Raw genomic sequence first — 24687 nt, 5'->3', positions numbered from 1 at the left:
ACTCGAATAAAACACTCAATATGGGTTTAAGATGAACTTTATAACAGTTTAAAAGTATAGCAATCGTAATTGATGCGTGATTATTTATATATAATCCAATTGGCATAAAGGTCATTACAGCCTTTAATATATTTGTTAATATTGGCTGACAAATTGCATATTGATTGCTTCTATTATTGGTTGGTAGATGGTAATGCATGTTTGAGGAGCGTAGGTGTAATTAGTGCATGAGATGATACTTGAATGTGTTTCGATGACTAGGAGACACCCGGCTTTGTTTTTTTTTAGGATCAACAGGTATATGAGCAGACAGATCACTTGATGGTAAGTTATTCGTGCTGCCCATGGACAACCACTACACCAGAGGGGCTACAAATGCGTTGCTGCTTTTTGGGAGTTAGAGATTCGTGGATTGAAGAGGGAAGGAATTGGGCCCCCGGTAACCTCACTGGGAGCTAGAAATTTGTGGAGTGGGGAGGGGAGAAATTGGGACCTGGTAATATCACTCACGCGGCGTACCGAAAGCATTGTTTCACGTCAGTTTTCTGTGAGGCTGTGGTATTACACCTTGTCGAAGCATAAGTCTCCCACACTTTACATGGTTCTCCTTTATAAGTTTTTAAGCTGACATGGTCACTAACACAGGTCACTAACACTAACATTAGAACTTAAGACGGGATATTTACCATGTTTATTAATGTCTATGAGTTTCCGATATTTCGGCACTGTTGCAAGCGCCATAGTCATGAGTTAATAGATCATCATCTTAACTTTTTTGTTTTTTTTTTACATTTGATGGGTCAACGTTTGGCCGCTATCTCACCTGATGGTAAGTGATGATGCGGCCTACGATGGAGCACGTCAACCTATTCACTTGGTCTTTGAAAACACCCAGGTTATACCCATCTTAGTGGTTGTCTTCTATTAATTAAACTACTATATCTAAGAATAAAGATGACGCAATGTACAAGGAATCAGTATCTAGCCATCACATTTATTTATAGCAGAGCTTAGAGTATATTGTATTTCGCAAAACCAAACAATAAGCAATAACAATATGAGCTCATATTTCGGAGTACTAAACTAATAAACTCCAATTATTTAGTACAAACATCACAATAAATCTTTGCGCATGTGCCATAATTTAGCGTCAAAACGCCGTCAAAATGGTTCGGCTAAAATTGTAGACTTAAACTTAGGTCTAGCGAAAACGTGTGGGAACTTTTGATGGTACCATGTTTTGTTAAATATTTAGAGATGGAGTTATAATATATGGTTATAATACTTATAATAACTATGTAGGTTATTTTACCAGTTTTTATTTAACTTGCGATATCTATGTAAAATATGGATGAATCTATTTATGTATGTATGTATTGTATGTGGGCGATACCTAATATAAATTCAATATAAATTTTCATCTTGAAACTATTGAGCTGTAATTTTGTATGCACTATTAGTTTTCATGACCATAAAAGCTTGTATTTAAAAATATTTTATTTTATTGAAACAAGTTAGTTATTAACTTGTGATAGTTAAGTGTAGTCTGGATATAGGTATTGTCTTGTTTGACCATTTGGGTTTAAGGGATTAGATTAGAATATGTCACAAAGGCTTTGTGACAAATGCGAAGGCATTTTTAGGCGCAAATGCAATGTTTGACAATTTTGATGTTTTTGCAGTTATATAGCACGTAGACTACCATTTTGCACAGTAATACAACTTTTTCTTTGTTGCAATTTAAATAATAACGGATACTATTGAATGCGTTTACGTTTTATAAAAAAACAAACAAAGAGAATAAAAAAAACACAATTTGCAGACTCGTATTCTACATTTTACAATACCTATCCATCAATAAATTTCACAATAACAAAATAACAAACAGTTACGCCATGTATCTGCTTATTTCACACTCGAAACTCCACAATGACGTAAAATTGAATTATTGTTACACTAATACAGGGTATTAGCTAAACTTTTGTACATACCATTACAGAACCGCCGGCAGATATAATGAATAGCAGTTATTTTATATTTTGAGGTTATAATAGAACAATTTGTTTCGGTATTCTATGCAGTGGCGTAGCCAGGGCCGTATCTGCCGTATCAATTATACGGGGCCCCTGGCTACGAGGACCCGCAACGTGTGTAAGCTAAAACTAAAAACTTCCCCTTTTTTATTTCATTTCAGTAATTAGTAAAGTCCAAATAGTCAATTATTTTTTTCCGTGTAAAGTGTACGTTTAAAAGTTAGCCGCAACTTTTGGAAAATTAACGGGTCCCCAAACATAGGCACGCTGTTATAGCATCATTAACTTTCCTCTTTGAGGCTTGAGAGAAAGGACGGTAAAAGTGACTGGATGATTTTCCAGTATAACTATTTGTTTTTGGGGCCCAAAAACAAATTGTTATACGGGGCCCCGTCAAAACACGCTACGCCACTGCTTCTATGCCACGGGCGATAGTATTGATCCTCTCTTATTGTTTCTCGGTTGCAAACACTCTTCCAATTCAGTGTATCACGTTTTTGTAAAAGGGTGAGAGAAACACGAAGCGAAGGAGTGCATGGAGCTAAATAAGGGTATAATGAGTAATAGGTTATTTAATTTTAATGTTTCGATATCGGTTACTGAAATTGATTTCTGTTTCACTTATTGTTTTTTCTTATTATGTAGTTGTGTGATGCATTATTTATTTACCACAGACTGGTGATATCGTTATCTGTTTGAAATATATTATCCTTCGAGATAAATAATTATTATGAAAAAAAATCTAGTGCTTTTTGTGGTGGGAAAATCATCCAATGACCCATCTTGAGTGAGGCGACAGGAAGTGTCAGACTCTTACTGACTAAAAACCACGTTCCTACTCCTGCCCTTCGAGCCGGAGCCCCGGTAACCTGTTAGGTAGTCTACAGCTTCGGAAGATAGAAAAACTTAAACATCGTTTTTTTTTTAATCAATGTGGGTTTTCATGTAAATTCAAAATGTGATAAGACATTCGAATTGACATACACATAAAATACTAGTATCATAATCAATATTTTATTCGTCTCTCTTACCACCTCACTATTCTACACCTGACACTCAATAGTCAAAACATGAGCTGCTATTGCGAAGCCAGTAAGTAGTGTTGTCAATCATTCAGATTTCGTTCCGAATTTATTTAGGTATAGCTATTTTGTAATAGCGGACTGTTAGAATTATGCTATCATTTCTTGAGGAATTCTGTAGAATGTATGAATAATAATACAATTTGTCGGAACACAAGCTTGGAAGTTGAAAGTGAAATTGATTAAGTGTGATGTGTACGCATCTAATAAACCAACGAGCATGCATCAAAATACTGTTTATTAAGCGAAAGAAGTATGAAAAATTTGTAGGAATTAGCATTCCATTGTGTCTGTCTACGCCCATGGTAGTGTATATGTATGTGTAGACGCACCTAGTTTATTTGTGGATATCTACGACTATTGAGGACGAAAATTTAAAAAAAAACCTTGATACAATTTTGTTCTATACCGTTAGGATAACAACATTTGTAGATTCATAGATCAAAAACGACAATATGTATATCATATTGTCTAATAACAATTGTTTTGAGCAAGAATAGGACTCGGACCACTGCGTGAAATATTTAATAATCTTTACATCATTTTTGTAGACGTCAGTTATTCAGCTTGTAAATAAAATTAAGTAAGTCTAGAAATGAACCCTCTTGGCTAACAGTAAAGTCTGCTAATCATACAAGGCGATTACAATATTAATGATGAACTTAATTAATAGAAACACACATTTGTTTGACCTCCCCACAACATCTTATACGGCGTGAATGTATGAATTGTATGGCCGAGCTAATCATATACAATTGGGCCGCAAGATGTATGTAATACTTACATTTTAATGGAAACATCTCCATCCAAGGGAATTGTGGAAAAAATATTCGCAGGTCAAGCCAAGTCAGATGCTATTCTTGAACATCTTCCATTTTCGTTAAAATACTATTTAGGTATATCATTATGTATATGCGGCATTTTTATGCTTGATTGTTTTAAAAGAATACCATGTTTTAAAATTCGTCTATTTCCATTTTAATTTATTTCCAATAATTGTGTGTGAATTATAACTTAAAAACTAATAACACAAGTAGTAGAAACTACTCGTATATTATATTGCAATAATCAACCACATTTCAATTAAAACATGTTTGGCTTTATGGAAAAATTTAATACCTAGTGTGGGAGAGCCATGCTTCGGCACGAATGGGCCGGCTCGACCGGAGTGATACCACGGCCTCACAGAAAACCGACGTGAAACAACGCTTGCGTTGTGTTTCGTTGTGTGAGTGAGGTTACCGGAGGCCCAATTCCCTTCCCAATCTTCCCCATCCCCGATTCCCGAACAACAACCCTTAAATTCCTAACTCCCAAAAAGCCGGCAACGCACTTGTAACGCCTCTGGTGTTTCAAGTGTCCATGGGCGGCGGCGATTGCTTACCATCAGGTAATACGTCTGCTCGATTGCCGGTTTGTTCCATAAAAAAAAAAAAAAAACCTAAGAAGAGGCAATTCTCTTCGAAGCCAACGAGCTCAAAATGCGATCAATTGTCTAAAAACAAAAGACGTTTTAATTTCGTCATAAAATCACTCTTCCCACATGACTCCTCCTATAACCCGACCTTATCTTCAATCCAAATCTAACGTCAAATCAAAAACATCCTACACAAAAGAAAATAATTGCACAAAATCAAAATAAGGTCAAACTAGGGTCTAATTAAGATCACCTGTCAATAAACGACCATGGGTCTGACATGATGCTACGTAGGTCGAAAGGCAGTGAACCATATTGTAAACCCTGCGGCTATTCTTCACCTTAAATACCAAATTACATGTAATTAGAAGAGTATGCAGATGGTCCACTTAAATGGTTACTACCTCATTGGTTTAATGTAACATCTGAGGTTTTTGTGGCCTTGAAGATCATGTAAGGTTGTTTGAGCTAATGCAGTAAGTGTATTCAAAGCGTGGTTGCTCTAATTAATGCACTTACTTCACGTACTTTTGAAAGAAACAAAAAAAAGAAGAAAAAAGTATTTATTCGACAGAAGACACGCACACAAATACAAAGATTATAAAAAAAATATATTATACAAAATAATAATATTAAGAACTAAGAGTAAATGATTTTTTTCTTGTCGTGTCGAATATAAAAGAATTAGAGAAGAAACGAATTATACAAGCTCCTACAAGTACTTCAAAGTCATTAACTCCAATATTTTTATGTGTTTCAGTTCAGAAACTCCAAGTTCAGAATTAATATTTAGCATACACTTTTCCATTTAAATATAATATTTAACAGAAAATGACCTAAATTCTTCATACAAATAAATGCAGCCCTTGGCAAAGCACTAATATTATCTAGATAAAAATAGGTTTAAAGGTTAAAGCACTAAACACTAGATTCGGGCAGTTGATGCAACTCATAATGCGGTGTGTATCGTACATCGTAATACTTCGTGCGCCGGCGTTTAGCCTGCGGTTGTGCGCATGCGACGATCTGAGCACACGGGATACTTAGAAGATGGTATAAATTTTAATGGCGATGTTTTTAGAAAAAAAATACCTTCAGTTATGTAATATTTAGTCGATTCTTTGGAAGATTAAGGGTTGAAATCAGCACCAACAAAAACGTATAGATGTAACACATGTCGAAAATAAGAAAGATGTTATGGTATTTGTAACTTTTTTATGGTATAATGTGTTTCGTTGAGTAAGTGAGACCGGTGGCCCAATTACCTACCCTCTCTTCCCAATCTTCGCAATCCCCAACTTCTCAACAACCCTTAAATTCCTAACCCCCAAAACGCACTTGAAACACATCTGGTATTTCGAATGTCCATGGGCGGCGGCGATTGCTTACTATCAGGTTATCCGTCAGCTCAAACCAAAAAAATACTAGAAATGATACACAACAGTTACTTCACTCACGTTCTTACAAAACTATCATATCTCATACCCACAAATCAGTCTGAATGTCCTTTACCGCATTCAAATCTTAGTCCAAAACGCATAATCATTTAAGACCATCTAATAAGATTTCACATTCCATTTAAATCTGTATTTGATTAAAATCAATTTACATATTATTAAATGCAACAAATTATATTGATCGGGCTGACTAATGGTTGAATCCTAATTATTTTGTCAGTGGAGTACATGTTTATTTATGTATATGTATATCTGTTGGAGACTGCACCCAAACTTGTTGGTTTTGTTTATGGACGATATAATTTTGAATTGAGCATGGACGTAAACATTATAACAATGTTCTGATAGTGCTTCGGGGCACTTCCTGGTGTGATATGAAACTAGTAATCGAATTTTACTGACTGATTGTTGATGAAGTGAAAGAAGTATGTAAGATTCGTAGCAATTGGGATTCCATTGTCTCTTGCCTATCTTCATGGGAGACCGGCGTGACGTTATGTATGTAATCGAGTACATATTAATCGGTCGGCAAGATAATTGTATAGTCAGATCTTCGGTCAGAACAACTTGAGAGATTTTATATTCATTTTACTCTCACGTGGCTCAGGTCAGCACAACACAGTGGTAAGTCCACATATCGAATGAAAGATTACTCGATAATTACTTATGTAATAAAAAGTACTGCGAAAGGAAAACCTCCTAAACACACTAAGGGAACTGTGGTTAAAGTTACCTAAGAAAAGGAGGTTCCTCCGACCAGGTGAGGTGGTCGTGCCTTGCGAACTTTCTGCCCAACTGTTGTTCGTTGAGATTTTCGATCCATGTTTATTTGTATGTAAACTTTAAATGTACGATGTAGGATTTATGACGTCATCCGTTAATTGGCTAGTCGATCGTCTATGTGCGACTTCTGTCATCAGATCTGTCACTTGTCATGTCCTGTGTCGCCACAATAAATAATTGCGAAATCTCATTTACAGATCGTTCATTATCTCCCTACAAGTTATTTAAGCACCAGATTCCACCAATATCACTATGACACATCGATTCTTGCAATCAGTACAACTATCTAATTTATAACATTCGTAAGATAGCATTAAAATAAGACGACGTTACTGCGCCTGCGTGGAATTCTGTCCAGTTTCGATGGCAAGCCCTTTATTGAGAAATGAATCAGCAATTTGAACTATTACGAATTATACGTATTACTTCTCTTTGAATGGCCAAGCTTTGTCACTATTGAGTTATGTAATAGCAAAAGTAAGAATGGTAAAGTTCGCTTTCAAAGCGGCCATGTTGGTTTTTTGTTGGAAATTTTCAACTTAAGACGTGCTTAGTCTACTTCACTTGTCTTCCCTTAGTCTAATTTTATTGAATCAATAGGATTTAAATGTAATAACCCACATTCAAAAAATAATTATACTAGTTTAATTAAGACATTTTTTTCAAAATGTTACTTGTACTGGGGACCCAAAAAATATCATTTTTTTTTAAATAAGAAAAGAAGTAAAAAAAGAAAATATTGATGACTGTCGATGAAGCAAAAAAGAGGCATGTAAGATTCGTAGCAATTGACATTTCAGTGTGTCCGCTTACCCCCATGGGAGACAGGCGTCACATTATATTATTATGTATGTATAGGTATGTACTACCTAAAAATAATTGATGGAGTAAACGAGTAGATTAAAGCTCAAAAAACAAGGAGAAGGAAATAAATTTTCTTCTAAAACAAAGCTCTATCTAAAATAGTTTCCGGAGCTGCTGACTACCAAGAGGGTTTACCGGGGCTCTAGCTCGACAAGCGGAGTAGGAACGGGGTAGTTTTCAGTCAGTAAGAGTCTAACACTCCCTCTCGCCTCACCCTGGCGGAAGAAGTCATTGGATGATATTTCCCCCTTAACACGTTAACTGCCACGTAGGTCACCGGTGACGTACGTTAGTAGAGGATTTGAAACTGTTGAAGCAGTTTTCTATTGGCAGTTAAAGGCTTAATAAAAAATCTAAAATAGTTTACCAGCAAAAAGTCGTCCGTCTACATCTTAATCGAACCGATTACTAGATCGAGGGATCTTTAGTAAGGTTGCGACATAGTATGTAGATCATCGTTGTTTTGGCTATCATTATACGCCGGCGAACCTTAATTGGTAGTAGGTGTTGCTTGGAATGTAAGAAACAACGGTTTGATAGTTCGCTCTTAATTTCTGTGTTAAACGATGTTTAAATTGTGATGTGCAACTTTGTATTTCTTCTTGGGTGGGACTTTGTTCTTGGGTGAAGAATTATTATGGGAGAGAAGGCCAAAGAGTTGATGAATCTCCTATTTCTTAGTGATCTGCGTCGTCTATAGCCATTAACCCTAACTCACGTTCCCACCAGAGATGAGCTATGCTACGTTGCTGTGGATGCGTTTAGCTTCCACCAATCGTGTTTTTATCGTATATTAAATAAATAGATGGCCAATAAGTTAATGGATTTTCTAATGCTTAGTGATTTGCGTCGTCTATGGCCGTTGGGGTGCATTTCTTTCAAAAGCTTTCAAAAGTGCCTTCCCGATCTATTTGAAATAAACAATTTTGACTTTGACTTTCCAACAAAGATGTGCGTTGCTGTGGATGCGTTTAGCTTCCACCAATCTCATATTCATTGGTACCACATAGCTTAGCACAGGTGGAAACGGACTCAGCTAAGCCATGTTTTTTAAATGAAAACATGCGTGCTATGGATGCCCATTAATAAGTAAGATAAACATAACTTGAATTTCCATCAATAATTTAATGACTTCATTAAATTAAAAATACTTGTCTAAAGATGGTTTACAATTTTAAAATACATGGGTGCGGCAACATAAGTAAGGAATCTGGTCCTGATTGAGATGGCCATTTAATGCAGACTTGATGTGCATCGAACAATCTAGAACCTAAGACGAAAGGACCGTCAAGGTGAGGGTAGCTCCTAAAATAGTCTGTAATTACACACCTATAGAAGTTTTATGTCTAGAGTGTGTCCATGTTAATGATATCGTTTGGGTTGCTTGGGCATGAAATAAAGAGGCATGTAGTTTTGTAATTAATATGAAAGAAAGAAAAAAATAAACTAACTTTTCAGACGTAATGCTTTCTCATTTAACGTATTATTTAGAAAAAGTTATATAAAGTTCATCACTAACTTTGACTTTGACTGCCTTGTGGTCGCAAGTGCGGCCGGTACTACCGGACAATGAGTCTCCGGTTCGATTTCAGGGTCGGGCAAAGTAACACTAGGCTTTTTTCGGTTTATCGAAATTTTTTCAGTAGTACGGAGTCTGGAACTGCGCCCAATATATGGCAATGCTCACCCCCTATTACATGGGACTTATAACACAAATGATGAAAAGTGGGTGTACATTGTACAGCGGCATTACGTGCCGTAATGTGCACCTCTGCCTACCCCTTTGGGGATAAAAGGCGTGACGTTATACTAACTTTATTGCCAACGATTTCCCACAAACAAACGTATCGAAATATTTACAAGGAAAGATCAATCACAGAAATTCAAACGATGACGCATTCTAAAGTTCTACGTACAAATTTTAAAATAGGAACCTGTCGATATCTGTCAAACCTTCATATCAAATAAAATATCAAGGTTGCCACTAACAAAAGAGTTTTCGCAATCAGGTTACATTGTGGCGAGTTCATTTCTCGAGGACTTGACCCTAGAGAGGCAGCCTTAGTCCCGATGAATGGATATAGATCGAATGCCAACTTACTATGGCAATGGCCGCAAAGGTTTGATTCACGATTCTAAGAACGGATTATTTTTCTACCAACAATAGGATGTGCTCTTACATTTAAAGTTTATTTGGTAATATTTAATGGCTCAATTTGTCGGTTGCAATGCCAAAGATGATCGGATTTCATCAATAATAATAATATAGGTCTGTGTGTTTTATAGACATTTTAAACGGTGAGCGATCAATCTTTTTTTTTTTGTTAAGTAAGAACTAATCTGAGTTTTAGTTTGCTATTGAGGTATTGTGTTCATTAATATTATTCTTCTTTTATTAGTTAAATGGCCCTGGATATAAATGACTAATTTTCATTTTAATGTCCAACCTGTCGGTTATTTTAAATATTAGACACGTATTTTTTATTTTCCTATGGAAACAAATACTTTCGTAGATACATCGATTTGAAGTATCGCGTCACACTTCTAGGTACATTTTATACCTAGAACTGATGTATTTGGTCCCACTCCTGAACTCTGAAATTCGTTTTATCTAAATATGGTTATCTTATATGACAAAATAAAAAATATGTGATATCTTGAGCAACAAATATTGAGAATACCATTCATGAGTGACTTGGGCAGACTTTTGCCACCAGAAATGTATCAATACGAGTGTAATATTTTGAATACTATCCGTTATTTTAGCAATATGTTAGACCTTTTAGACCTTTGTCAGGACGTACATGAAAACAGTCAACTAATACACAGTGACGGAACTTAATAATGAAACAAACGGAATGAAGTCATAACATCTCATTATTATGTTAATTATGAAACGATTACCACAAAACGTCAGACCGATTTGACGAACGTAATCTTCTCCACAGATCTAAAGAAGCTACGCACGATGTGTCAATATTGTTCGCTTGTGCGTACAGAGAACAAACAGCTACATATCAAGTTAAACAAAACCAGTTTACTATGGTCTCGCTTCGTATGAATATTTCATCCATTCGAGGATCAGTTTATACTGGTTTGATTAGGTTGATGTGCCGTGTATATAAGATGTACAATAATAGTCATGTCAAATGAAGAGTACTTCAGACCAGGGTGCGGCCACACGGAATCAGAATTAAATGCTTCACGCTTACACGTGATGAGATGAAAGGGCCGCCAAGGTGATGGCTCACAGTCTAAAATAGTGCATAGTATTTAACTTCTATTCAAGTTTCAACCTTATGCGTGTGTATTTAGGACACGATTATTCATGATGACACAATGTTTGTGAATTCATGTTTAATTAGCAGTTCTAGTATTTGTTTTGTGTATCTTTGACGGGTGGGACATTTTAGTTCGAAGCTGCGGACTGCCAAGTGGATTACTGGGGCTCTGGCTTGATGTGTAAGTAAGAGTTTTAGGAGTAGAGGATTCGGCTATAGGGGATGAGAAGTAATTTTACTTACACAATGAGACCCAACAAAAACGTTGTTGAATAAAAATATTATTTAAGTAGCTTCTGCCAGCAGCTTCGCCCTGGTCCAGTGGAATAAGAAGTATACTATACGTTATTCCAGACCATCTACTTCTGTTCTAAATTTCATCCCGATTCCTTCAGCCATTTTGACGTGATTGAGTAACAAATATACACACAATTCACAAATATTTGCATTTATATCTAATAATAGTAACCTGCCCCAGCTTTGCATTGGTGCAATGGTGATATACATATTATGCATGTATCATACATTATATTCTATTGATCTATTAAAACCGCATCAAAATACGTTTCCGTTTCGTAGTTTTAAAGATTTACGCAAACAAGGGACATAAGGACAGAGAAAGCGACTTTGTTTAATACTATGTAGTGATTAGTACGATTTGAGTATACCTTTATATTGATAACCAACTTGACTTCATATTTACAAATATTTCATTCCACATTTTGTGTCATCCTCTACCTAACCCACGTGTTCCAACTGCCTTGCACTAATTGCCGCTGTAGGCGTAAGCAGACCTGTCACCATTCTACCTGCGACCTTTATGCTAGGCATTATATTTATCTGTGACTAATTGGAACAGGAGATGATTTGTTATTTATTTGCAGTCACTATTTATCTGTTATTACTTTATTAAGACAAGGATGTGGTCTGAGAATGGACTTATTTAGCAACTAACTGAGCAATACTTTAGAGATGGTGTAAAATGTACTTTATTACAGTGGAATGAAGTTTTAAATTTAATTGGCTTGTTGATCGACTTCGACTGTTGAATATGAGGTCTCTAATACTTACCTAAATTTTCTTAGTGATAAATAAATAAATAATACTTAAGATTCTGCAATTAAATAAGTCAGCTTATAAAAAAGTAAGTATTGGTAAGGTTTTCAGTCCTAGGGTAGATAGAAAAGTCCTCAATTAAGAACAAATTGACTGCACGGTGGCTTCGCAACCGGCTAGCGGACCAACACTTTTGTGTCATCCACAATTATTGTTTCGGGTGTAGATGTCATGTGTATGTGAACTTGTAAGTTTGTAAACGCACCCACGATACAGTAGAAAATCCAAAAGCAAAGTTTTTATAAAGAACAAAAAATATAACACCAAGTAGCAGTTATTATTAAAATACTTTTAAGACGACCGTAACTCGACCCTTTAACAAAAAAGCACAAAGCATCGTATCCTTAACCTTGGGCGGAACATCAGAAGGAACCGGATCTCCAGTGACCCGCAGCCATTAGTCGAACCTCGAACAAAAAGTCAGACGAACAAAAAAACATACCGTAGGTACAATTGTAAAGCATGATTTTGTTCAAATTAAAGATGCGTGCTCGTTAAATCTATATGTAATGTAATAGTAAAATCGTTTGTCTGTATGTCTTTCTCTTAGTACGAACTCTAATACAGCTAATGCTGTCTTGGAATTAGTAAATTTTTGAGAATCGTTGCCTCACAGTAGGATTTTCTCTTGTGTCGTGGGCGCATTTATAAACATACACGTTTACGGATACATGACACCCAGAACCGAAACAACTATTAGTGGATTAAACAAAGAGTTGCTCCGTGCGGGAATCAAACCGGCAGCCGGTTGCCCAGCCACCGCCCAACCGTGAAGTCGTTTATCGTATTATATTAAACAAACATGTTGAAAATATGCATGATGTTACGTGTTTTCTTGAAATGCATAGGCCTAATAATATCTGTTGCCCTGGTTTTAGCATTTTGCAAAAAGCTTTTGATGTTTCAGGATACAAACGCACAGATTAATCACTTGCACTGATGGTAATCAGCACCGCCCATGGACATTATAAGTACACCTGCAACACCAGTAAGTTTACAAGTTTTCTGACGAAAAATAATATTAAACAGTTTCTTTTTCTAAGCCCTATCTATGTTTAAAATTATTTCTAATGCGAGGGAAGTCACGGTCACTTCTAGTATTAATATAATTTGTACATTTTGAACAGAATTAGTTATTAAGTAATCGTTATTTTAATAGGCTTCTATTACTTAATCGTTTCATAGTAAAACGTTATTATTATTAGTCGGTAGCGTGTTTGGTGTCCATTTTGTTCAATAATTGCTACTTAAAGTGGTAGGTTGTAGAAATTGTTGTTGAAAAACAGGATTAGGTCATGTTTGATACTTAGTGAAATAACAAAATACTAGTTTAATATTTTTCATATTTGTCTATCATAATTTGGAACCTGCTGCTTGTCAAAATTTGTTGAAAATCTATTGCATGTCTATCTGTCTATCCTCTTTTTTATGGAAGGGGGAAAATCTTCCTGTTACTTGTACCAAACTTTTGTTACAATTATAATACACAAGATGGAAAGTATTAAAGCTTAACACATTAAAATCTAGACTACCTAATCTGAAGACCATTTCAAAATCAACGTATTACAGAAATCCAAAAAGCCATAACTACAGGACTCAGTGAAAGGCTAAACGTGGGATACAAAGTCACGCCCCGGCTCACAGGTGGCGCTGCAATCATTCTCACACACGACCGCTGTTTATAATAAACGTGTAGGTTTTCTCACGATAACACATCAGTAATGTGACGATCAATTTATTGTTTGCTTTATTTAGAACAATAGATATGTTGCTAAATGTACTACGGTATCATTTTGTAGCAATATCCTCTGGCCTAACGTGTGTTTTTTGTTAATATTCTATATTGCCCTGTGGTGGAGTTTCACACGCAATTTGCGACTTTGTTTGTTTATGGTAGTGATGATGAATTGTCTAATGAGAAAATGAAAGGAGGGGAAATGAGAAGGACAAAATAAATGATTGAAAGTTTTTTTTTTCGGTGATGAGCAATCGCCGCCTCCCATGGACACTCGACATACCAGAAGTGCGTACCTTTTGGGGGTTAGGAATTTAAGGGTAGATGGGAAATCGAGGATTGGGAAGATTATGAACGTGGGTAATTGGGTCTCCGGTAAGCTCACTCACACCACGAAACACGACGCAAGCGTTGTTTCACGCCGGTTTTCTGTACAGTATCACTCCGGTCGAGCCGGTTCATTCGTGTCAAAGGCTCTCCCACGCTTCCGAAGCATGGCTCTCCCACACTTAAAGTGAGTGTCATCTAAAGTTAATACATAATATGTAGGTGCACACTAAAGTTTTATAACTTGAAGGCTTTTTAAAAACTTTCTACTCCACACAAGACTGTAGAACCAAATTTCGCTGTCACGTTGACCCATTAAATGTAAAAAAAAAACCTATGGTATTACCATACCAACACTACTTTTTCTAGTAATAAGCGATGCATTATTTTTAACAAAGCTTTTTCCACAAAGATTTTAAACAACAAAGCACGCCATCTGTCCTCGGATTGTAGCACAAATCTGCTTCGTGTACTTGTAAGACAGGCTAATAGCGAGCATTCACTTAACTCGTTCAAGCGTAGATGGAGCTTTTAAACCTTTACAAGGCTTGTTTGAGTAGTTCTAGTTCCTACCGTCAAAGTAAGTTTTAGGTTTGATTATTCTATCGTATTGTCAAATGCACCAGTTATGTTATCAGCCCAAGTAATAGGGAGTGAGCCTGTTCCGGAGCTGCGGACAACGTAAAAGGTTACCGGGGCTCCGGCTCAAACCAGGAGAAGAAACGGGGTGGTTTTTAGTCAGTAAGAGTCAGACGCTCCCTTCCGCCTCATCCAAGGTGGGAGAAATCATTGGATGATTTTCTCCTCAAAGAAAAAAAAGCCTATTGATGTGGGCCATCCATAATTTGTTTTTTAACGCGTGAAAGTCCTCATGGATTCCTTTTATCTTACGATGTGCGTCAGACAGCAGGTATTGTCGGTCTCTTACCGACTATAACCACACACCCCTTCCCTGAAAACAAGAGGGTCACTGAGTACTCAAGCAAACGAACTCACCAGTGCCGATGTGGGCCAACTATAACATTGAAATTTTTATTCGCATCTGACACAAAATTGCACCATATCTCTCAGTAAGAGAATCTTCACTATTGCAATTAAAAAGGATCCAATTTTATTAATAAATCGTGACTAGACTCCAGTCCGATGCGATGACTTATGTAATTTGAATGCTCAGTATATGTAAATTAAATACATTTTTTAATGTATTCAGTAGGTATGTTTTTTATGAATAGTGTGTGGGTAAAAGGTTTGTTGATCTAGATAATTTTGTTCTTGACATTTAGGTTGGAGTAATTACATATTTACTTATATGTGAAGTAACCGTAATAATATAGGAAACTGTAAGATGATCCCCTTGAATGAATTTGATGATTAATGTTCTAATTTAAATACTGTTTGTATCATTTTATTATTTATTTTTTTGGATGAGATTTTGATTGCACTGTCAGTACGGTATCTGACTGTTGAATATTTTTTTATTTCGACATTGGTCTTGTTACAAGTTACTCACAAAGTAAATAAAAAATACATAATATGCTGGATTTCATTTCAGATTACTTATCAAATGTGATGAATGATAAATCTTGACAATGTTAAATGAAAAACAATAGTTAAATGAAATAAATCTCTTTATTAATTTTTAACATTGCTCATTATAAAATAACAGAATAAATATCGTTTTAAGTTAGTTAATCATTTGTAATGGTAACCAGTTTCAGGGTCAAACCTCTGAGGTTGTTTGGGACCGCTAAAATCCTCACCGATGACCCTGGGTTGATCTCCAGGGTACGTGGTTGTAGGTTGATTACCCCCAAAATTGGGTCCATTATAAGACCCAATTGGGCTTTGAGTTGGGTAAGTAAACCCTGTGTTAGATCCCTGATTAGTTGGTACTGGTCTTCCAAATCCATCAACTGGGTTGCCTACATACAAATCCTCTGTATTTTGGAATCTAGGACGATAAGTGGAAGATCCTTGTGAAGGAATTGTAGCTCCAGTTGGGTTGTAAGGTCCAGGGGTTGTTCCAATAGTTGAAGGTGAATTGGTAGTCGAGTAAGTTGGTGGGTAGGTAGTAGATGGTCCATATTCAAATCCAGTTGTATCTTTGTAAGTGTTAGGCGATCCTGGGTAGTCATAAGTAACCTTAGTTCCTGGAGTAGAAGACACTATGGAAGTGGAATAGCCGGGAGTGGATGGTTGGTTTTGGAAATTTTGATAGTGATGATCTCCAATCGGTGATGTGTTGGATGGAGTAGAGCCATGTTGGTTCGGAATAAAGTCTTGGCTTCCTCCTACAGAAGGTCCCACTGTAGTACTTGGGAATCCTCCAGGACCTTGATAAGTGGTTTGATAAGTACCAGGTGGTGAAGTTGGTGATACTCTGGAGTTGTCAGTTGGCGTGAAAAATCCACCATCGGAATCAAATGAAGGATTGCCAGATTTTGGTGGTGCGTAATGATAACCAGTTTGGAATGTACTATCTTGGGTAAGTATAGGAGATCCAGTGGGTCCAACTGGGAATTGGCCACCAGAAACTGGTTGGTATCCAGAAGTAGGAGGTGCTGATGTCGTTGAGTAACCTTGAGAAGGTCTGAAAGTAGACGTGTAATAGTTCTGAGGTGTTGATACAGAAGGGTTACCAGATGTTGAGCCATAACCAGGGGTATATCCAGAAGTTGGATAACCAGACACTACATTACTGTCAAAGTATTTAGAATTGGGATCAGTTGATTGATATTTATAGTCTGGCACCGTTTGACCTAAAGATGATTGCGTGACTGGTCTGCCGACTGCTGTCGTTGATTCGAAATTAGGTGATGATGGTCTACGACCGTCAGGTTTCGTATTTTGAGGGGCTTCAGTAGTTCCGAATCGAGAATTGTGTGATGGTGTAGAAGAAGTTTGCCCATACGAGTATCCTGGAGCTACAGTTTCTGTATTCCCAGTCTTATAACCAGGTCTTAGAGGTTGTTTTTGACTGATTTCTGATTGTTGTGTCTTCATACCATATCGAGGTCTTGATCCCTTTTGAGTTGTTCCGTAAGGTCGAGAGGTAATATCAGATTTTTCAAAGGGAGTTTTGGTAGCACTGATTCCTTCGCCATCAACATCTAAATCAGTTGCGTAGTTATCGTCATTATAATCACTGTACCCATTTTCAGAAGGTGATGTTACACCTTTAGTCATGAAAGGCCTTCTTGTCGTTGATGGACTGGCTTTTCCATTTTGTTCGTATACGTTTGGGGTGATAAAAGGTTTTCGAGTAGTTCCTTCGACATATTCAGTATTACGCTCATCAGGTTTTTGGGGTCTGAAACGGTTTGGGAAGGTATTTTGTTCAAATGTTGTGCTTGGTTGCTGGTAATGGTAGCCATTTTTGTCTTGTTTAGTAGTTTGTTGGTGTGTAGTGGGTTGCCTGGCAGCATTTTCAATGTATTCTGAAATCGATGGTGTCCTGACATTTCCTTGAATATCATTACGTCCTGGTAAGTTTTGATTTTCGTTTTGGTTGTTTGAACCTGGTCTACGATTACCCTTGATTCGTTTTCTCAATGTTTGCTTCTTACCTCCAGCTATAGAAGCTCCTGTGACGCTATCGTATTCCAAATTGTTGTTGTTATTATATTCATCTGATGCACCAGGTCTACCAGAAACTATTTTCTGACCATCACTGTCTTCGAAACCGTCACTTTCGGTATTTGGATAGTTAGTAGTCGTGACATCTACATTAGCTCCAGGATATTTGGTTACTGAAGTATCCTTTCCACCATCAGACGATGGGCGACGTCTCGAGGAGCCCTGATTGTTCACAGTTGAACCTTTGTTATCGATTTCATCCTCGGCATCATTAAAAACGATTTTATTATCATTTGAAACAGGTTTTCCATTAGCACTTCCTTGTTTCTTTTGATTATTTACCTGAATTAATGTTCCTTGTTTATTGACTGGTCTGCCGTTTTGATCTATATCCTGTATTGGTTTGCCAGAGTTTTCTGAAATCCTTCTAATTCCTTGGTTTTCGTTTGATGGACGTTTTACTGACAGGTTGTTGTTATATCCTTTCTTAGCTCCATTGACCGGAATGTTTTCGCCAAACTGATCCTTTGAAACTTCTTCATCATATTCTACGTCTTTTATTCCAGTTATAGGTTTTACAAAACCATCAGTAGCTGCGTTGGTTTTCTTGTCAAATGTTTTCTGGTTCTGGTTTTGTGGTCGACGATATTTTGATACTCCTTGGTATTTATCGTCACCATACTTCCTTTCATCGTATGATCCTGTAATGAAAACATGATTTAAGTAATATTTTTTTTAGAAATACATTAGAACAAAATCTTACATAAGTTCTTTATAATAACAGGAAATCTTTTCGCACTATGATACTAATCTAGAGTACTAACAAAATGCAATTGTATGACTTGCATAGCACTAGACTTGATGAGTAAATCAGTATGATGAACTAATTTTATAATTATTGACCGTCTAAGATATGCGATTAAGATCTATGCAATAAAATTAACTTATTAACTACATATTTCTATCTTTCAAATTCCCACGAGAAATAAACTAAAATGTTTCATAAAAGTAATTTGTTTCATAAACTTACCGTCATCTTCTATTCCAGCTGCTTCATCTTTCGCCGCTTGCTCAATAACTCTCTGAATAGCTTCAGGGATAGGTGGTGGAGTAGGTAGATGATCACCACGAGGCCGGAACCCATTTTCATCGGCAGTATAATAAACGCTATACTGCTTACCATCATCACCGATGTAAGAATACGATCCTTGTGCCTTTGTTCCATTATCAACAATTCCACTTTCGTCAGCATGAATACCATTGGAAGTGTCAAAGCTATAGGAGTAACCGTTTGGAGTAAGAACGTTTTCGTAGTTAAGAATGACTGCGTTTCTATCAGCTTCAGCTTGAGGTCTTTCTGGGCGATATACTGGTCTGACAGAAGAATATCCAGAGGTAGAAGATGGGATTGTTGAAAATGGTGTAGTGCTTGTAAGACCGTTGTAGTAAGATGGAGTAAACCCTTGTCCTCTTGGTCCAGATACATCAGGGCGTTCAGTAGAATACTGTGATATTCCACCAGTATTAAAAGGTCCCTGGTTTTGGTACGATGTTTGAGTAGGCTGAGTGTCTCCTACATTTATTGGCTGACCAGTGTAAGTTCCCTGGGTAAGAGGTCCTTGGGATTCGTCATAGTTAACGCCATACTGGTTGACACTTGACTGAGGATTGATCGGAGAAACAGTTGATGGTACCAATCCCTGATTATTTGCACCTTGATTAGGGTATTGGACGAAGCCTTGGTTTCCACCAGGAATGGATACAACGCCTCCATTATTATTACCCAAATTTTGTGCTGGGTATTGGTTGAAAGGCTGGTTAGTGGGTCCGGTAGGTAGAAGGCCCTGTTGCACAATACCTTGTCCAATAGGCAATTGTCCTTGATTTTGACCTGGCAGTTGATTGACTGATCCAGGTATTTGCACGCCTCCAGGATTAACCAAATTCTGACCTGGGTATTGACCTGAAATCTGGTTTATGGGTTGGTTGAAACCAGGCTGGTCAAAGTTGATGGTGTTTGATCCTTGGGGTCCAACTCCAGGTTGTACATTGGTTCCATAAACTGGTTGTTGACTTTGATTAATACCTGGCAACTGCTGAATGTTTTGTTGCCCTTGAGTAGATCCAAAAGGAACGTTTCCTTGTTCCAACAGAATTGGAAGTCCAGTAACAGGATTTATAGGTAAGTTTGCGGGATTGAAAACTTCGGTTGGCGGATAAGTCGTTGTCTGGGAAAACGCGTATGAGGTGGTCGTAGTTGGGAGATTCTCCTGATTGTAATTGAAAGGTACTTTTGGGATCTTATCACCAAAATCTCCATTCACTCCTAAAGTTGGGTGGTGGTGTTCGTGTCCCGGAATGATATGACCTGTCTCTGGATGCGCATGATGAGGAGGTTGCAGTGGAGCATCTTGGTTGCCAAGAATACCTCCAGCAAATTGAGCACCTGGTGGTGGAAGGTAGGTATGGTCCAGTTTATCCGAAGCCGCTAGGCCTATGGCCAGAGTAATCTGAAACAATAGTAAAAAGCCGTTATTTATGCATTCTTATTGGATATACCAGATATTTTGTGAATGAAGTGAAGATTCCAAAAATATGGTTCAAAACACACAAAAAGTTCGTCATCGATCTATATTGCACTTATAAAAAAAGTCACTTTTAATAGCTTTACGACTTGCGTATGTCCTAGCACTTGTAAAAGAAAACTTTTGCACAAAATGAAAAACAAATAAGGTTAATATTTTTCCACTTAAAAATCACTTTGAAACACATTTTGAAAGCATTAACTATTTAACTTAATATTTTTTTACAATAGAACACCTACCAAAAACCACTTCATCTCTATTGTTGTATCCTCACCAGGACTAACTTGAGATGTGTGATGATCCCAAAAAAACAAATGATATTTATACCACCCATAAACCTATAATAACTATTTAGATGTTCGTGGGTACGTGATGGACAGACGGCGTGACAATACCCTAATTGTTGCTGTCACTACACACAAACTATTAAACGTATTTATTTTATTATTATTACATCACTTGTCAAAATTATAGGGCCTTGGCATTTTTATAGGCAACACTATAATTTGTTGGTGACAAACGTTTGCTTAAGATTATGAGTGTGAACTTAATAATTTTGTTTGAATTTCTATCTAATTGTGCCTAGGATTTTCTAAAAATCTAAGTAATGCCTCGGAGTCTCACTCACGCAGCGAAACACCACGTCAATGTGGTTTCACGTAATTCTCCTAAAGCTTTTTATATAATTTGTATCATATTAGAATTAATGACCTATGAAATGATATATGAAAACAAATTTTCATACAAATTGCAATTAAGACGTTTCAGTTTTGTTATATCTAAGTTTTATCACGATCCTTTTTGTACCAAAGTCCTCTAAAATCGGTTCAGTGAGTTTAGCCTAAGCTAACACGCTAACAAAGTCATTTAAGAAATTAGTAAGGAGACTATAAAGGTTGAATTAAGATACATTCATGGTATAGATTCACTCTCATCTTGAAAATGCTTCATTACACCAATGACATATTGTAATAAATGTTTATATTAATCACGATGCACGTTGATAAGTTTGTGTGTGTTCGTCATCTCTTAATCATAAAAGACGTTATTGAAGTAGAACGAAATGTTTTATTAATATCTACTAATTAGACTGCAGACTGGAAACTTAGAATAGTGACATTATTAATTGATTTTATTAGATTTTTTGACATACAATTACCATTAAATTCAGAATTATAATGTACACAATAATTTTCCATGCTATTATTAGCGAATAGTGTGAGAAGCTGATAAAATAGTAAACCACCATTACAATTCTTGCGTACAAATATTTCATTTCGTTTCATTTCATCAATGACCATGTATGCGTGAATTTATTATTCTGGCTAAATACTAAAATTGAAACTAGTATATGGCAGTTGATATCTTCAAAACTTTAAATTTAGTAGTCGCTGTTTCTCAATGAATAAAATTAGTAACTGCATAATATAATCAATGGAAAAATATAACCCATATCACTGTTTGGCCTCTTACAACAGCTCACATATAAAATTTAGCATAATATGCTACGGCTACGAATTGCAATAAACGAATAAATAAACAAACACACTTCAGCATTTATCACAATCATAAATGATAAACAAAAAAGTCATTAATATTCACACATTATACACATAATTATAATCATTTGTATCTTAGTAATTAGCCATTGTTTTGAGAGACGAGTAAACTAGAAGTATATGGTTATAGTGGTCATTAATCATTCCGAAATGATTGGTACAGTGTAGTGTAGCATAGAATATTACACTTCTAATATTTGCAGTATGTACTTACTGTGATAGGTTGTTATGTATGAAACAGTATTCTGATGCTTAGCATTCATTAATCCTAGTCGGATTTAAAGTTTAACTGTCGTACTGAGAGACGTTTAATGATTACTTAAACTATTTTTAGTAACGATTTTGTTCTGAAAACAGGACCGTTGCTGGGTTATGTACCGTTGCTAAGGACTGGGTTATGTTATAAATAAATGACTCTGAGTACGCTGTTAAAAGAGATAGAATAATAATTGAAGTCTAAATAGTGTGAATTTGTAAGTATCTTTTCTTGGCAACCTTGTCGTTGGTAGCGTAAGAGCCCACTAATTACAATGCAAATATACATTTGACAGGGTTCAGTATGAGTTATATTTAACGAGACCACGTTCGGCTCTTTGATTGACCAGTTCCGATGAATCAACCAATCACACTGCCAAACGCACTTTCTTTTCGATCTCATTAAAGGTAAAACAAACTCGTACTAAGCCCTCTGATAAACGTAAACTATTTTTTTTTAAGCTGTGAAGTCCAACCCTCCTGATAAGCGTGAACATTATGGAAAACCCTCTTATGTAAAGGAAACCTAAGTTAATACCTATATTAATAGGAAAAATGCAAATCACAATCCCAGACATCCCTTATTCAATCTAAAAATCAAATACAAATACCTTTTATCAAAAAAATCTAATAACCGTACAAAATCATCATCCGTCATAGTTTCATTGTAGCAGGGAAAGGCCGCCAGAGGTCGCTGGGCACACGATCGGACATCGTTGCTAAGATAATCGTTATTGTCTTTATAATTACTCTATCGACCGTGAACTGTGAACTTGCTTTTGAAAGTATATAACATGTGGCGTGAACACGGTGATATGTGGTTTGACAGTCCATTGTAACGTCTTTGTTAATGAATGGAGTTGAAAGTTAAATGATGTTTGGTTAAGAGATAAAAATCTATGAAGTGATGTGGTTAAGTGGTGTTATTTTTTTGGGTTGTCTATTAGTCTAGTAAACATAATATTTTGCTTTTCATCCCCTAAAAGGTATGCAGAGGTTGACTATGAAAATGATAAACCCAGATTTTTTTGACACCAAGACACCAGAGGCGTTACAAGTGCGTTGCCGGCCTTTTGGGGGTTAGGAATTTAAGGGTTATCGGGGAAACGGGCATTGAGAACATTGAGAAGGAGGCTAATAGGGCCTCTGGTGAATTCACTCACACAACGAAATACAACGCAAGCGTTATTTCATGTCGGTTGTCTGTAAGGCCGTGGTATCACTCCGGTCGAGCTGGCCCATTTATGCTGAAGTATGGTTCTCCCACACTTAGTTATACACATTAAACATTTTCGAGTTTCGCATGATAGTGACCCTATTGCTACACACCTGGCACTTTAAGAGATATTTTATAACAAAAATACCGGAAATTCCCCATTCATCATCATTCATTTTCATATTTTGTTTGACCAAGGAATAGTATCTGAATACTCTTCCTCGACAGCCACACTCGCATCCACACAACCAACAAAACATTCTAAACAAGAATTTACAATCACGATCATATGACTCACTGCCAAAATATGAAAGTTCAACACACATCGCTAACCAACGCCATCTATGATTCCGTTCCGAAACTAACAGAACATTTCAACGACCTTCACCCCACTGACTTACTTTGCTTACATCAATGGATGCGTGATGATACCGCAACGGTAATGACTATGAATGCTCTCAAAAGATCGATGTTGTAATACTTCAATAGTTTTAGTAAAAGTAATGTTCTAACTTGCGATTGGTATGATATTATTATAGGATTTAAAGACGGACATTTTTGTGTAGTTATTACAAATTGGATTATTGTATTAGTTAATTATGTGTATGGTCATGAGAAAAATTTGGTGTCGCTAATCTAGCATGAGACCCTGTTCATACATTTACTGCAATTGTCAAAAATTAAATAAGTATCCAGTGGTCTGACACTAGCCAATCATCCAAAAGGCGATAATCCTTAGTACCAACTAGCGCCTCTTGTGGAAAATATTACTGCGTTAATTTCATTCACCTGTCACAAACCAGCACATCGTGATACGATAATATCGGTGATCGAAGAATAAATGGAAATTCTTAGCTTAAAAAAAATATATAGAAATTAAACTAGATCATTTTTATTTAGGTAAATATTTACAGAAAACTAATACGAAATGAAGTCCACGGGTGGCGCTAATTGCTTACCATCAGGTGACCCATCTAATTGCTTAGGAACCGCTCTATTCCATAAAAAAATATATTTAAAAATATGTTGGGCATTTACGGAATTTTAACAATTTACGTGTTTTTTAAAGGCGAATTTCGTGTATTATCTCCAAAAAGCATTGTAGGTAAACACTGAGGGCATACCCTACAATGCTTTATACTACTACTATACTACTACTACTACTACTACTATAATACTTTATACAATGCGATAGTATGCTATCGCTGCCATAGACGTCATCGTCATTGCTCCCTATATAATCAATCCCCATCTATCTCCCTATATCCTGATTCTGAATGACAAGGCACAATTTATTGGTAACAATCATTTTTCTGATCAGCGTGATGTATACAAAGTCATATGTCAAAGATAAATAAAACCTAGTCTTCTTCAAGGGGATGACATTTTACACATTTGGAA

General features: G+C 36.4%; 1 protein-coding gene across 1 annotated transcript; it reads right to left on the bottom strand.

Moving 5' to 3' along the window:
• Positions 1–15745: 15745 nt before the first annotated feature.
• On the bottom strand, positions 15746–20776 carry LOC118265973 (GATA zinc finger domain-containing protein 7-like). Its single transcript, XM_035579289.2, has 3 exons — positions 20496–20776; positions 18702–20181; positions 15746–18372 (listed from the first exon to the last, which is right to left on the bottom strand). Exons 1-3 carry the CDS (start codon positions 20508–20510, stop codon positions 15788–15790), a joined length of 4080 nt encoding a protein of 1359 aa, XP_035435182.2. The 5' UTR covers positions 20511–20776; the 3' UTR covers positions 15746–15787.
• Positions 20777–24687: the final 3911 nt, after the last annotated feature.

This window comes from Spodoptera frugiperda, chromosome 7, assembly GCF_023101765.2.
Source record: "Spodoptera frugiperda isolate SF20-4 chromosome 7, AGI-APGP_CSIRO_Sfru_2.0, whole genome shotgun sequence".
NCBI lineage: Eukaryota > Metazoa > Arthropoda > Insecta > Lepidoptera > Noctuidae > Spodoptera > Spodoptera frugiperda.
This window is presented reverse-complemented; position numbering and strand designations above follow the sequence as displayed.

Bases quoted from the DNA above. Each gene is read 5' to 3' on its own strand.
- LOC118265973 (XM_035579289.2), bottom strand. The intron at 18,373-18,701 runs GTAAGTTTATGA...TTTTCATTACAG, and splicing joins AGCTGGAATAGAAGATGACG to GATCATACGATGAAAGGAAG.